The 12,791-nt window shown below is 46.1% G+C and overlaps 1 protein-coding gene across 13 annotated transcripts in view; it reads right to left on the minus strand.

Annotated features, from left to right (window-relative positions):
• Positions 1-3,354: 3,354 nt before the first annotated feature.
• LOC119464155 (pre-mRNA-processing factor 39) overlaps positions 3,355-12,791 on the minus strand; it is a 30,696-nt gene continuing 21,259 nt past the window's right edge. For 10 of the 13 annotated variants that reach the window (XM_037725001.2, XM_049656218.1, XM_037725000.2 and 7 more), the window contains 6 exons: positions 12,307-12,515; positions 11,616-11,675; positions 10,322-10,506; positions 7,973-8,047; positions 6,484-6,649; positions 3,355-3,959 (listed from right to left, as the gene is read on the minus strand). In XM_037725001.2, the coding sequence (XP_037580929.1) occupies positions 3,897-3,959; positions 6,484-6,649; positions 7,973-8,047; positions 10,322-10,506; positions 11,616-11,675; positions 12,307-12,515 (758 nt within the window). In that variant the 3' untranslated portion in view covers positions 3,355-3,896. Of the gene's footprint in view, positions 3,960-6,483; positions 6,650-7,972; positions 8,048-10,321; positions 10,507-11,260; positions 11,513-11,615; positions 11,676-12,117; positions 12,185-12,306; positions 12,516-12,791 lie in introns of those variants that run through there. The other 3 variants (XM_049656224.1, XM_049656223.1, XM_049656222.1) reach the window with 3 other exon arrangements.

Below are 12,791 nucleotides of genomic sequence, written 5' to 3' on the forward strand. Positions count from 1 at the left end.
GAAATTTGGCTTTTCCTATCACTATCGTCTACTCAAAGACAGGTGCACACAAGCATTCCTTGCAACGAGCAGGTAAGTATCCAGAGGTATGGACTTTTATGCCCTGCTTTTTGTTGGGACTGTGTGCATTTTCAATTAGGGACAATTGCTAGCGTTAACTAGCATTTGTTTTTCTGTTCCCACAAGGTGAAATTTGTCACTACGCAATCTAGCATGAATGAGAAGGATAAAAAAAATTGTAGGTTAAGCGCTTCTCTTCTCCAAGGAAACTAGCCGCAGCATGAATGTGAAATGCACTTGTTGCATGTTCGCTACAACTGCTAGATATGCAGAGAAACAAGGCTACTTATGGCTACAAATGCTTCAACTGTGCTGACCAACTCTTCAGAAGTCGATGCTGAGAGGAAGCCTTGCCTAAGGAGCACCTATCTAAATTACATGCAAATAGAGAGTTCATTTTTCTCTGCATCGACTGCACTAGATTTGAAGAGGTTTGTTGCAGTAATAGAAAATAAATGTTCATTTCCTCGTGTAGGGAGCGTATTCTTTATTTAGGCCATCCTTACACAAATTTGTGAAAATTGCAAAATTTTAGAAAACGAAGCACCGAAGTCTGTAACTCAGTAAAAAACATTATATAAAGCAGGCAAAATTTATGTATATTATATGCTGTTTTGAAATACAACGCTAATTGACGAATAGGACTGTTGCAAAACCCTCATAAGCATTGTAACCATTTCACTCCTATCAACCTTGTGTGCTTCTGATGCACCAGCAGATGTACTGTACATAGCTGCAATACCCATTTTTGGTGCACTGTTACACATTGGTAAATTTCGTGCTCCATTTTTTTTTCGGGGCGGGGGGACTAGTAAGAGGTATGGCTTCCTGCAGTTGGCACAATTCAGCTTTCTCTTTTAACTTCACATGTATATGAATGTGGAAATCGAAGTCGGCCCCGAGAAGAAGCTTCCTCTCGACTTTCTTTGTGGTTACCCGATCTCCCTCTGTGGCTCTCGTACCAATATTTCTAGAATTGTGAGAAGAGCGGAGCCCATGCAATGCTAACAAGAATTTCAACATTGCTGCTATGCGAAGACAAAACATGAAAAAGGAAAAAAATGAGAAAGACGACAAAGGTTAATTGCCATCGCTTATGTAAGCGAAGATTGTGCGAGCTGGTATGCGACACGAATTGGACAAACTGCAGGAAAAAGAAGCTGCTTCATCGCGAACATGCAGAAACGTTGAACAGTCCAAATGCATTCCAAAGCATTGCAGAAACGGTTTGCACACAGTAAAAAGCAAATTTGACGAGAGTCCTTAGTTGGGATTGTTGGTGTGCATACATTACGGCAAAACAGTGCAGACGACAGGACGTGTGAAAAACAGCCAGGCCAAGCAAATTTGAAATGTTACAGCAGGACTTGGGACAGTTGGGTTGGTCCTTCAGTTTGCCCTCGTCCTAAAGTCGCGCTATTATGTTTCGAATTGTGCAGTACCAACTTACCCAATTTTTGATGTTACAGTAAAACCTCGTTAATTCAGATTTCACGGGACCTAAGAAAAATGTTCGAATTAACCGAATGTCGGATTATCGAGGTTATCCAGAAAACAAGCAAATGCTTATTACGTGAGCACGCATTTACTTAGTATATGAACGATCAAATCCTGTTGCTATTTTGCACAAAAGCAGAGTGGAATCTGTAATTCTCATCTCGTGACTCATTGGCTCTCGCAGCGGCGATCGAGGCGTCGCGACTTCCTCCGCAGCCCGGCCGCGACGCGCACCTTCATTTGCGGCATGCCTTGCACTACCGCACGCATATCCAGATTACTTTTTCAGTGGCTGATCACCAACAGATCGTCCGTGGATCCATCCCGATGTAGCCGGTGCTCTTCATGCTCGACAGCTTTGCATAGAGTCAAAACGAAACAACTGTTTGCCACAACCGCTGTGGTGAAAATCGCGGCCGCTATCGACGCAACTATGAACAGCAACAATTTCGGTGCTGAAGGTACGCGGTCGACGCACGCGCCGAGTCAGAACTAAACTACAGTTCGCTGCTACAACTGCGGACGAAACCGCGGTCGCTATCGACGCGATCATGGATGGCGACTACGCAATTATGAAAGCCCGCGGCCTACGCGGTGTTATGCGCGGCGGTAAACGCAAGAATAAAGGCTTTAAAAGCACAAATAGATACGACGCGTTCCAGCGTAGCTGTCATTCACGTACGATTTCGCCTGATAACTATGGCCATATATGGCGATGCGGACTCTGCCACTTCGTTTCGTTTGGACAATAGCGCCTTTTTAACTCGATTGCGTTGCACATTTGCGGCGTTTCTCTCTCGCCGAGCTCCGAAACTTGTCCCAATTAACCGATGTGCAGCCAAATACGTCCGAATTAACGAGTTTGATTGCATTGAATAATGCATACGCCGGCCGGGACCAGAGGACAAGTTCGAATTATTCGATTTTCCGAATTAAAGGGGTTTGACATCACACAGCAACAAAAATTGCTGCTAGTCGGTCTGGTATTGCGTCGACTACAGGATGGACCAACGCACTTTGCAAGTGTCCTCGATGGCTGCAGGTAACGGTTTCACATCAACCGTGTTCACGGGGCGCCGTCTGCACCGTGCCGATTTTGTGCTTGTAGAAAGCATGGAGAAGCAACGAAAAAAAAAAAAAAAAAAAAAAAAAAAAGCGGGACGCTCGAGGTTTCGCGAGGCTCTGCGGAGCTCCGCCCTCGACGACCAAACCTGGGCGACCCAGCACGCCCGTGAGGCGGCGGCGAGCCAAGCCCTCGACGTCCCCTCATGGGAGGCTTAGGCCCGGCCATCTTAAAGTGCTGGTTCCGCAATAAAAGCTTATTCTTCCTCCTCCGCCTTTGCATTGCGACTTGTCATTCTTTGCATGGCAGTGAAATACAGCATCCTTTCTTTGGACAGACTAGATTATGCAAGTTCAGATTAAGATCTTGCTTCCTTATCGCATAATACTAGCTTTGCCATTACTACTTCTACAATACTAGGCAATTGATGTGAAAATGCAAATTTTTTTCCCCCTGAACTTTGCAGAACTGACAAATTCCCATAAAATTTTAGGCTTTCCCTGGTGGTAGACACCCTGTGATTGCATGATTGAGTATTAATGATCGAATGAAGCGCGCTTGTATTTTATCGCTGTTCACATGGCATGTATCCGGCACGGCAAGCCACCGACGGGCCACCATGATCTACAAGAAACCCTTCGCCGGCCCGTTAAAAACATTGCATTCCGTTTTTCTTTCACACAGACCCGATCGTGACTTTTTTCCTCCCGATCCACTGTGCACACTTATAACAGTGGCTGTAGCAAAAGTACTTTAATGTCGAATGCTAAATTATTATTACGAGGTATAACGACGAACACTTCACATCTCAGTGCAGAGAACATCACGGAAAACAGTCACACATCAAGATTTACACAAGATAGAACACTTTATTGTAAGACATGGCGACTTTCTCCCTTGTGTTCCTTTAATAGTGTACAGCTTGCGACAACACGGGAAGCTCCAAGACACCAAAGAAATGAGAGAGGGAAAAGGGGAACTGTGACACAGTGGAGGTGCACGTCGGCAAAAGTGAAATGAATATGAACACATAACCGCCCGGCTGTTTTCCCGTTGCCTCTTCCAACTTGTTCACAGCAAGTCTGGCAACAAGGCTGTCACTGTCCTAACGCATCCACCAATTAACTGTCCAGGCGAAAAGTCAAACACAAAGGGCAGGGCCTGAAGGGCGTTGACCATGTGAAGACAACTAGCGGTGCGGGCAGGGTAATGTGTGCAGGATCTTATGTACAAGTAATGGCCGTCTGTTACTGCGCAGTGACGCAGGCGCGCGCGGTCAATGCGTCGGGTAGTACGAACTTGCGGGGTAGGCGTTCCACGCTTGCTGGTAGTTGTAGGCCTGCAAAAAGAAAAAACAAAGCCGTATTGCGTTGCAGGTGTCGCACCAGACTGACATTGCATGCAAGTGTCTTGTGTTCCGCGAGAACTGTTGCCACATTTCGCTTGCATGTGGTGAAGGATCTTGGCAGTTAAAAAGTATAATCCCACCTGCTTCATAAAGCAGAGTTCTTTAAACCCTTTGATCGACAGTACGACATGTCAGTCCCACTTTTCAGAATAACCTCACTGCGCTGTAGTGATAACATACAGGCAAGCCTCTACGTAATGGACAGACATAATGAATTATTGGATATAACTAAATAAATCTAAAATATCTCATTTATATTGGCATGTAACAAGTATACAGTCTCATAATGAATCTTGGATACAACCAAGAAATTTCTACATTAGATGCAACTATTTATAATGAGGAACATCTGTATAACGACTAAGATTAAATGTTATTGTAGAGCTATGTTACCAGACATCACTTAAACTTAACTCAAACTTAAACACTTGAACTTGAAGATTTTACGGTTACACTGTTTGATATTTCATTATGTTTTGCTCCTTTGTTTGCCCATTTCCAAGCCACCCTATAATGAAGTATCCGCTGAGCTAAGTTTCTTTCTCGCACTAGAGTAAACACGTAGGAAAAGCTCATGCCCATTTTCTGAAGCATGTTCATATAAAACACTTAAAGAGATTCGTGACAGATATAATACGGCCTTTTCATTTTGGTGACGTCAGGCATTGCAATTAGCCATCCCCGCTGCTTACCAAAAATCAAATATCCATTTATTAGTCCCAACAACAGGACATTAAAAGTGGGCAATGAAGACATTTATGCCTCGCTTGACGGGAAATGGCCCAGGTGAAGAGCGGCATGCACGTGCTGCCATGAAGCCACACCTCAAGGCAAAACTCGCATACAGTGCAGTCCGCTTATAACGATACCACATATAACAATATATCGGTTATAACGATGAGTCGACTTAAGAGTATCAACTTATGCATTAGGGCTATGAGAAGAAAAGCCATACATAACATGTTATTCACCGCACATCGGATATAACGATAGAAATTTTGCTTCTGGGCGGCGTTTTCCATGCAGAATAACCGTGAAATTTGCATCGCTAAGTTTCCTTTAACTTATACGGGGCGAACAGTTTGCCTATGCAAGTTCGTATCTGCCACCATTACCATGCAGCACATCCCACCCGCGCGCCGAATGCGAAAGCTACGGAGAGCATCGCAAGTTGGCACAGTGTGCACAAGATGGCGCCAGCTGCTTCGCATACGTGTCGCCTTCGGTTGCGCGAGCGTCCACAGAAAATTAGGGAAGGAAAAAAAAAGGGGGGGGGGGGAAGCGATAAGCGAGCGGTGCCTGTGCTCCCTTTACAGTCTCCCTCTCTCTCGTTCTCTCAGTCAGCGCGGAATGCGCCGCGGAAGCAGTGGGAGGTGTGCCGACTAAGCGCAAAGTTGTGTCGGTTGAGACAAAGCTGCAAATTTCGCAAGACTCGAAGAAGTACAAGCTATTCCAGTCGATGATATCGACGAATATGAAAACCGGGAGCGCCACGATCATGAAGGCTAAAGCAGTGGCCGTGCCAATCAACGGAAAAAGTGGGCTTCGTGCACCAGGACCAAACCCCCATGGGCGAAACCTACACTGTGGAAGCCGCTGACATTACCGAACTCTGGGAGCACGTCGCTACTGACGATGAAATAGGTGGTGCTTCGACGGAGGAGTTTCTGAGTGCAGATAGTGCTGCCTTGTTCTGCGAAGAGATCTCCGATGGAGCGATTGTTGTCACAATAGACGGCGCGGCGTTATGTGAGGGAGGCGAGCTCAGCAGCGGCAGTGGCGACGAGATTGACAATGGCACGTCTTTGACACCGACCGCCATGTTCAACCAAAGCGCACTGTTGTCAATCGAGTCGCTCATTGATTTCATGCACGCTTATAGCTACCAGTGTTTGCGCAGCAGCTGGACGCAATGCACACCCTGGTTGTGAACTTGAAACTTCCGTGAAAGCAAGTGCACATTTCTGACTATTTCAGCGCACCTAATGCTTGAAACGTCATTTTTTATCGCAACTGGCAAGTTTGGTTTTGGGATTACAAATGTATATTCAGCAACTTTTTTTTTTACGGCCGGCCGTCCAGATATAGTGATGATCGGTTATAACGATTGGATTTTTCGTTCCTCTTGATATGGTTATAAGTGGAATGCACTGTATAACCTGCACCCCGACTTTATTGTTAAATATTTCGTATTTTTGGTAAGAGCTATACATGCAAAAATACGGTATCTGCTGCCATTATTAGTACTACAACACTGAACACTGTATCGTAACACTGTGTACATGTATATATCAAAGTTACATAATGTTGCACAGTATAAGTATTCGCCGTCTTACTTTATGCACTCTACACTCCGGCAATGTCAATATATTACACTGACTGTCATATAAACGGGGGTTCGAAGCTCTTCAAGTGAGTACATTCATTATTATTAAGAGACAAGTCGTGCAAATACCTGCGGGTAGCCAGCCCACTGCTGTGCATAGTTGTACTGGGCTGTGGCATCTGCTGCTGCGCTTGACGTGGCTGCGGCTATCGCTTGCGCTGCGGATGCGGCCGCTGCATCGGCTCCGTTCAGCTCCGCTGTCTTCGGCTTTTTCTCTGGCGTCTCCTGGGGCTCTCTGGCAAGAAAAAAAAAAAAAAAAGCCCACAGCCAAAGTTTCAGTTTGCAAAGCTGCCTCAGGCATGTTTACTAATCCTTCTGAAATAAAGCAACTGACTTAAAGAACTTTTTGGTCCAATGATTCCTGTAGGAAGTGCAACGCCTCGCAATAAATATCCAACATGCTTTAGAAAAACAAACAGCACAACTAATTTTAGAAACTTGAGCCAATTTGGTGCCAGTAAACATAAAACCTATGTGTGGTATCTTCAGAGCATCCTGCCTTATGCATATCACTTGCCTTGGGTGGCACAAAAGTTGTCTTTAAATATTTTGAGGGCCAGACGCCACACCATTATGACTGTGAATTCAGAAGTTCAAAGAAACATACACTGCTTCCACTGCCTCTGTTTGATGGCGATTTGCCTTTGATATGTTGCCAAAAACTGCGTCGAGCAGTCTTTTCTCATTCAGGTGTGCAAATTTCAAATATCACTTCAGCGACAAATTCAACCCAAAAAATGCGGGTAAAAAACAAAAAAGCAATTTTAATGGAGTGCAGTCATACCTGGATATAATGAACTTCGCTTAAATGAATTTAATTTCCCGGTCTTAGTTCCACTGCAAACAATGTATTTTTTTTGCAATTTACTAAGTAATTCAAAACACAGTATCGATTTAACAATGTTTTTGGCCAGTTCAAGCATGTACTTAGCCATACAGGCTGGTAAATTTAGCAAAAAAAAAAACTGTTGGCTGAGACTGAAGTTATTTGCCCGCGTCCTTCTGCACTATAAGTCAAACTCTTGTAGTAGACCTCCACCCTGGGCGAAGTGTCGCTCTGACCACTTATGAATGCAAAAAAAAAAAAAAAAACGCTAAAGACATTAGCATCGGGAGAAGGCATCGCTACGAAATCGCGAGCCCTGATGTCTCACACCAGCAGGTTTAGCAGCACATAGATGCTCCTTTCGTCTTCCTCAGAAATCAACTGAATAAGCTCTCTTTCCCCTCATCACAATATGCTATAACGGATGTATTTTCATGTCGGATGAGACTTTCATTACAGTGATGTCCAACTGTATATTAAACGCAAAAATTCGGGGACATGTGATCAATGTTCAGCAGCTTACTACACATTGTAGAAAACCAGCAGTATCGCGCAATTTCTGGCACCTCCTCGCTGGTTTAGGTCAGCCACGTGCAACATGGTGTGACAGCGCAAGAAGTGGTCAAAAAGGCTTTTGCAGATAAGGCCTTTTGTTAGGTAAAAAATAAGAAAAAGAAATAATGAGCGACTGCACAGTGTGTCTCGCTGCGTGAAAGAAAAGGGGCGACTCACTCCGCTGGCCTCTTTTTCTGTGCTAGCTCCTGCGCCTTGGCCACCTTGGAGTACTCGTCAAAGGCTTCTTGAACCCTAGAGAGAAGAAACAAAATGGGCAATATATACAACTACAGGCCCTAGCTTTCTGCTAAAAAATGGTAAAAACGTTGCTTTTGGATGCTACAGAGAAACGCGGTTTCTCGTAGTTTTCACAAGGTGGCGCTACGCGTCTCAAAAATGGCAGATCAAGTGAAAGGTGCCAAAGGTGACGGAAAAGTAGCATTTTCCTATTAATCGTAAAAGGGTTTCTATTGCCTCATCATCTTTTACTGTTGAAGAAACAATTTTATATTAGAATATTTTACCCACATAAAAAAAAACGGCTAGGTGGTGCAGCCGCCACCTGAATCAAAGGGCTCAGCCGTAGCTGAAGTCATCTATCCATCGAACATTTGCGCAGCAACAGAAAGTGTGTCATGTGACTGCTTGCTTTGTTTTCTGAGTTGGTAATCGAGATGACTCCCTCAGTATCTCATTTAAGCAAAAAGACGGCCAAACAATGTGGTCGAGAATACAAGCCCGCCAGCGTTCACCAAGATGGAGGTGTCCTTTTTTGCCGAGCTTGTGTGAGAGCAGTAGACCATCGGCGCAAGTCAGCTATTGACGGGCACGAGGGCAACCGTCATCGTAAGAATGCAGAAACAAGAGACTCTTCCAAGCGAAAAAGTGGCAAAGAATCATCAGAAGACGGCACTGGTGGTTCAGGAATGCCGAGAAAGCAAATGCTGGAATCCACAATCACCACTGCTGAAGCAAGGCACGATGATGTTTCAAGGTACCATGGTGTCGGTAATTACCGGTGAAACCACCAATGGCCGATAAAAATCGGTTGTGAATGTTTTGCTTGTCCAGTCAGCCAGAAGCGCGAGTGCTTCGCTACAACCTGTACTAGTGGAAGTTAAATTCGTGGATGAAGTGAGCTCGTCCCGTGATAGGGCGCACTGTAACGAGAACACCGAGGAGGTACGGAATTGAATTCAAGGACATCACAGGCTTTGTAAGCGATAACACTGCTCATATGGCGAAGTCATTTAATGAGTACATAAAGTCCTTGCGAGGGCGCAGTTAACATTACGTGTATAGCCCATACAGTAAACATCGTAGGCAGTACATTGCGGGTATCTTTTCCCTTAGTGGACAAATTTGTCGCCTGTATGAAGAAGGCGTTCCGACTGTCGAGTAGAAAGAGAGCTTTCTCCAAATGTCACCTAGAAAAGTGCGGGATTCAGTGTGCCAAAACACCTCCAGCACCTGTCAAAAGTAGGTGGAATTCGTGTACTGAAGCTGTTGAGCAGCATTCTGCGTACTTTGAGTACTATCCTTTTTTGCTAAGGCAAGTCCATGAAAAGTATGGAGAGACAGCATGTTGAGCAGCATTCTGCATACTTTGAGTACTATCCTTTGCTAAGGCAAGTCCATGAAAAGTATGGAGAGACAGCATGTGTTTGATTCTCTTCTGGAACTTTTGAATGAACACTCAACTGAGCTTAAGTGCAGCATGCCATGCATTGCAGTATTTGGATAAATAAGTTGCAAGCCTGCTGAAAGCAGTGGAGGGTCAGCGTGTAGCCAGTCATACAGCGTACAATGCTTTGTTTGCACTCTGTTGACGTAGAAAGATCATTCAGTCGCTATACTGACGTGTCCCACAAGCGCCATTCTCTTAGTGAAGAGAGTACAAAGCGTCATCTGATGCTTGGCCGCAACAGCTTCCTTCTGTTTTAAATAATGCTGAAAGTTCTTAAATAAACAGTTACATGTACCTTATGTCTGTTCAACATTGCCGCGGAATTTTCCAGATTCCTCTACCTGGATTTGCAGAATTTAATGTTTTCCACCGCATAAAGTCAGGGGCTCTATATATAACAAATGTCAGCTGACACCCACAGCCACCACAGCTTTCATTTACCACACCCCCGAGTGCACTAGTGCGCTTTACATTCATTTTACAAGCCGCTTTGTTATGAGCTCATTGTTAGCTACCAACATCTTATTGGCAATAGTGTCGTAAAGATAATTAAATAGTTAATTGACAAATCTTAGTTGATCAGGCTGCTAAATGGTTTAAAAGGGTTTATTTTGTCCGTCCTTGCTGCGGATCTTGTACTAGTATTATTGCATCTTGAATGAACATTTGAAATTATTGGAGACTCGTCGCTGAAACGCGCAGTGTGAAACACCATCGTTAGGCAGGACCCGACATAACAGCTCCAGATGCATTCAAGACACTTGGGTAATAATCCTGCCAGGCCCTATCATGCAATTGGCACACCGCATTGCACAGAGAAACACCCAAGCACCACTTACTTGGTCACGTCACTGCCAAAGTCCTCGAGGAACTCTAGCTTTCTCTGGAGGAAGACAAGCTTGTCGGTGGCCGGCAACTGGGAGTTGCCAATGGCCAGGTCGAAGGCCTCCAGCACCAGGGTCTCGTCGGGCGGGCACTGCTGGTATCCCAGGTCTGCCAGTTGCATGTAGAGCCGTGTGTTCGTCTGCAGTTGCAGTGCGTCGACACAGATGGAGACAGCAACGGCCACCACGACAGGAAGCGGGCCGGGAAAGCCGGCAGAATGTAGAATCATCCACGACCGCCGTGACACAGCACCACCGCAGCAGCAGCAAGTTGGGGAACGCCGGCAGAACATTGGTTCACCAGTGGCCGCCGAGATGCAGCACCACCACAGCATTAAACAGGTTGGTCCAATGCCGGTGAAACACCGGTTTATCAACGGCCACGCGAAGGTGGTGCCGCAGCGGAGTGGAGGCAAAGAGGAAGGGGAGGGGACAGGGGACGGGAGAGAGAACAGAGTGCGAGCAGTTAGACAAGTGACGACGACGGCTGGAGCACGAGAGCGCCGAGTGGCGTCCGATTTCTTTTTTTTACTCACTCCTCTGCCCCCAGCTTCCGCTTCACACCCCCAGAGTTGGTCGCAGCTGTGGTTGCAGAAGGCGTGTGTGTGCATGTGTTGTATTGTGGGGCAGAGGGGAGAAAAGCACCACCCTACCTGTAAAGCCTAGCACTATGCCTAATCGGTGGCCGTCCAACTCTTCCTAAGGCGAGCATGCAACGTTGTGCCTTCAAGTTTCCAGGTCTAATGAGGCTAAGCAGTAACAATGGTGTCACTCTAGTGGCCTGTGGGATGCACAAGAACACGTGGCTAGCTCTAGCCCAAGGTGTATCCTCATTCTTTTTTTTTTCCAACCCCAGGCTTTCCTTTCATCTTTCGCTCTCCAAGGCCTATGCAGAAAAAAATGGCATCACTTCTCCTTAGCCATCACAAGCCCAGGCACACCTAGCACTGTACAACTCTCTAGCAAAAATGAGGGTGTCAGGGGAGCTTTCCATGCCACTTTTCATTCGACCTTACAGGGCAACCAAGCCTCTTTAAGATTTCACATCAGACAGGTTGCTACTGCTCAACACAGTCAACAGGGCTCATAATTATAACGCCAGTTGCAGGGTTGACGAGGGAAGGCGGTCTTCGATGACTGAAACCACTGTGGTTGCGGACGAAGAAAAAAATAAGAGAAGGAAGGAAAAAAAAGCAGAACTGTAGTCAGCATCTTCCCGAGTGAGAAAAACCGACGCCAACAGACTCACCGGCTCCCGGTCAAGGGCCTCTTTCAGCACTTCCTTGGCATTTTCCAACTTGTTCTGAACCTGGTGGAAGATAGAAAAAGGAAAGTTGGTTACAACTCAACGCCGCAAGCTGTGAAGGTTTCGAGAAACAGCCTTTCCACTGTAAATCTCGGACCCATACGGTGCTACGCGCAGACCAGACGTGTGCTCAGCCCGTTGTAACGATCCATGCGTGTTGGACAATTCAGTCCCAATTTTGACACCTTGCGGAGGTGTTACGGACAAAGAGTACAGGTTAATTAACCTGCTGTATCTTCTAGCTCAACGAGATTTATATTGGCATGAAGATGCTTGCAGAAAAAGGTACACTGTCAGCGTAGCAATGTGTAATCATCTCCAAAACACGACGGCCGAGAACAGATGTGTGAATTTCAATGGCAAGAGGCCAAATTCGAAGGGCTGCACTATGACGTCTGGAATGCCCGAGCAGTCGAGAAAGCCCAACCTAGCGCACTTGAATTACCTGAAGTCATGACATAGACGGAGATCGCACCAAGTGTCTCTTTTCTCTCTCCAACACAGCGAGGGCCCTTCACACATTGACAACCCCACATCAGCAAGAAAATATAAATAAAGGAATCTCGTCCCAAAGTCCAAGACAAAGTCATGCAAAAGTGCAACCCCTGCCGTATCGGGCCAGCCCTCGGCTTACCTTGCAAAGGAACCGGGCCAGCTTGCCGGCGAAGTGGCTTTTGAGCGAAGTGGTCTCCGTCTGCGAGATACACTTTCGGTACAGCTCCTCCACCTTCTCAGGACAGCCTCGCCGCCGCTCAACGTTGATCCGGCGCAGCGTCGGCTCCAAGAGGTCAGGGATGCGTGCCTCCATCTCCGCCAGGATGGTTGATGCCTCCTCGAAACGGCCTGAGAAAGCGTGTTCCTATTCAATGCCTCCCCCTGCCTCCGACAATGATGACGTGTACTTATGCTCTGCTTCATACTTAGCAGGCAAGGCTGCAGAAGTCGACGTGTAAGTAGTGCGCTTGTAGAAGCTTCGCCCCGCATGTTTCGCAGTCCGATTGCCGTTTATTTCCGAAGCTTTCCACGGAATACAGTAGACTTTCATTAATTCAACTCTGCTTAATTCAAGATTTCGCATAATTCGATCTCAGCCGAAGGTTCCGGCCAGCGCCGATGTCT

The sequence above is a fragment of the Dermacentor silvarum genome, chromosome 9, assembly GCF_013339745.2.
Source record: "Dermacentor silvarum isolate Dsil-2018 chromosome 9, BIME_Dsil_1.4, whole genome shotgun sequence".
In the NCBI taxonomy this organism is placed as follows: Eukaryota; Metazoa; Arthropoda; class Arachnida; order Ixodida; family Ixodidae; genus Dermacentor; species Dermacentor silvarum.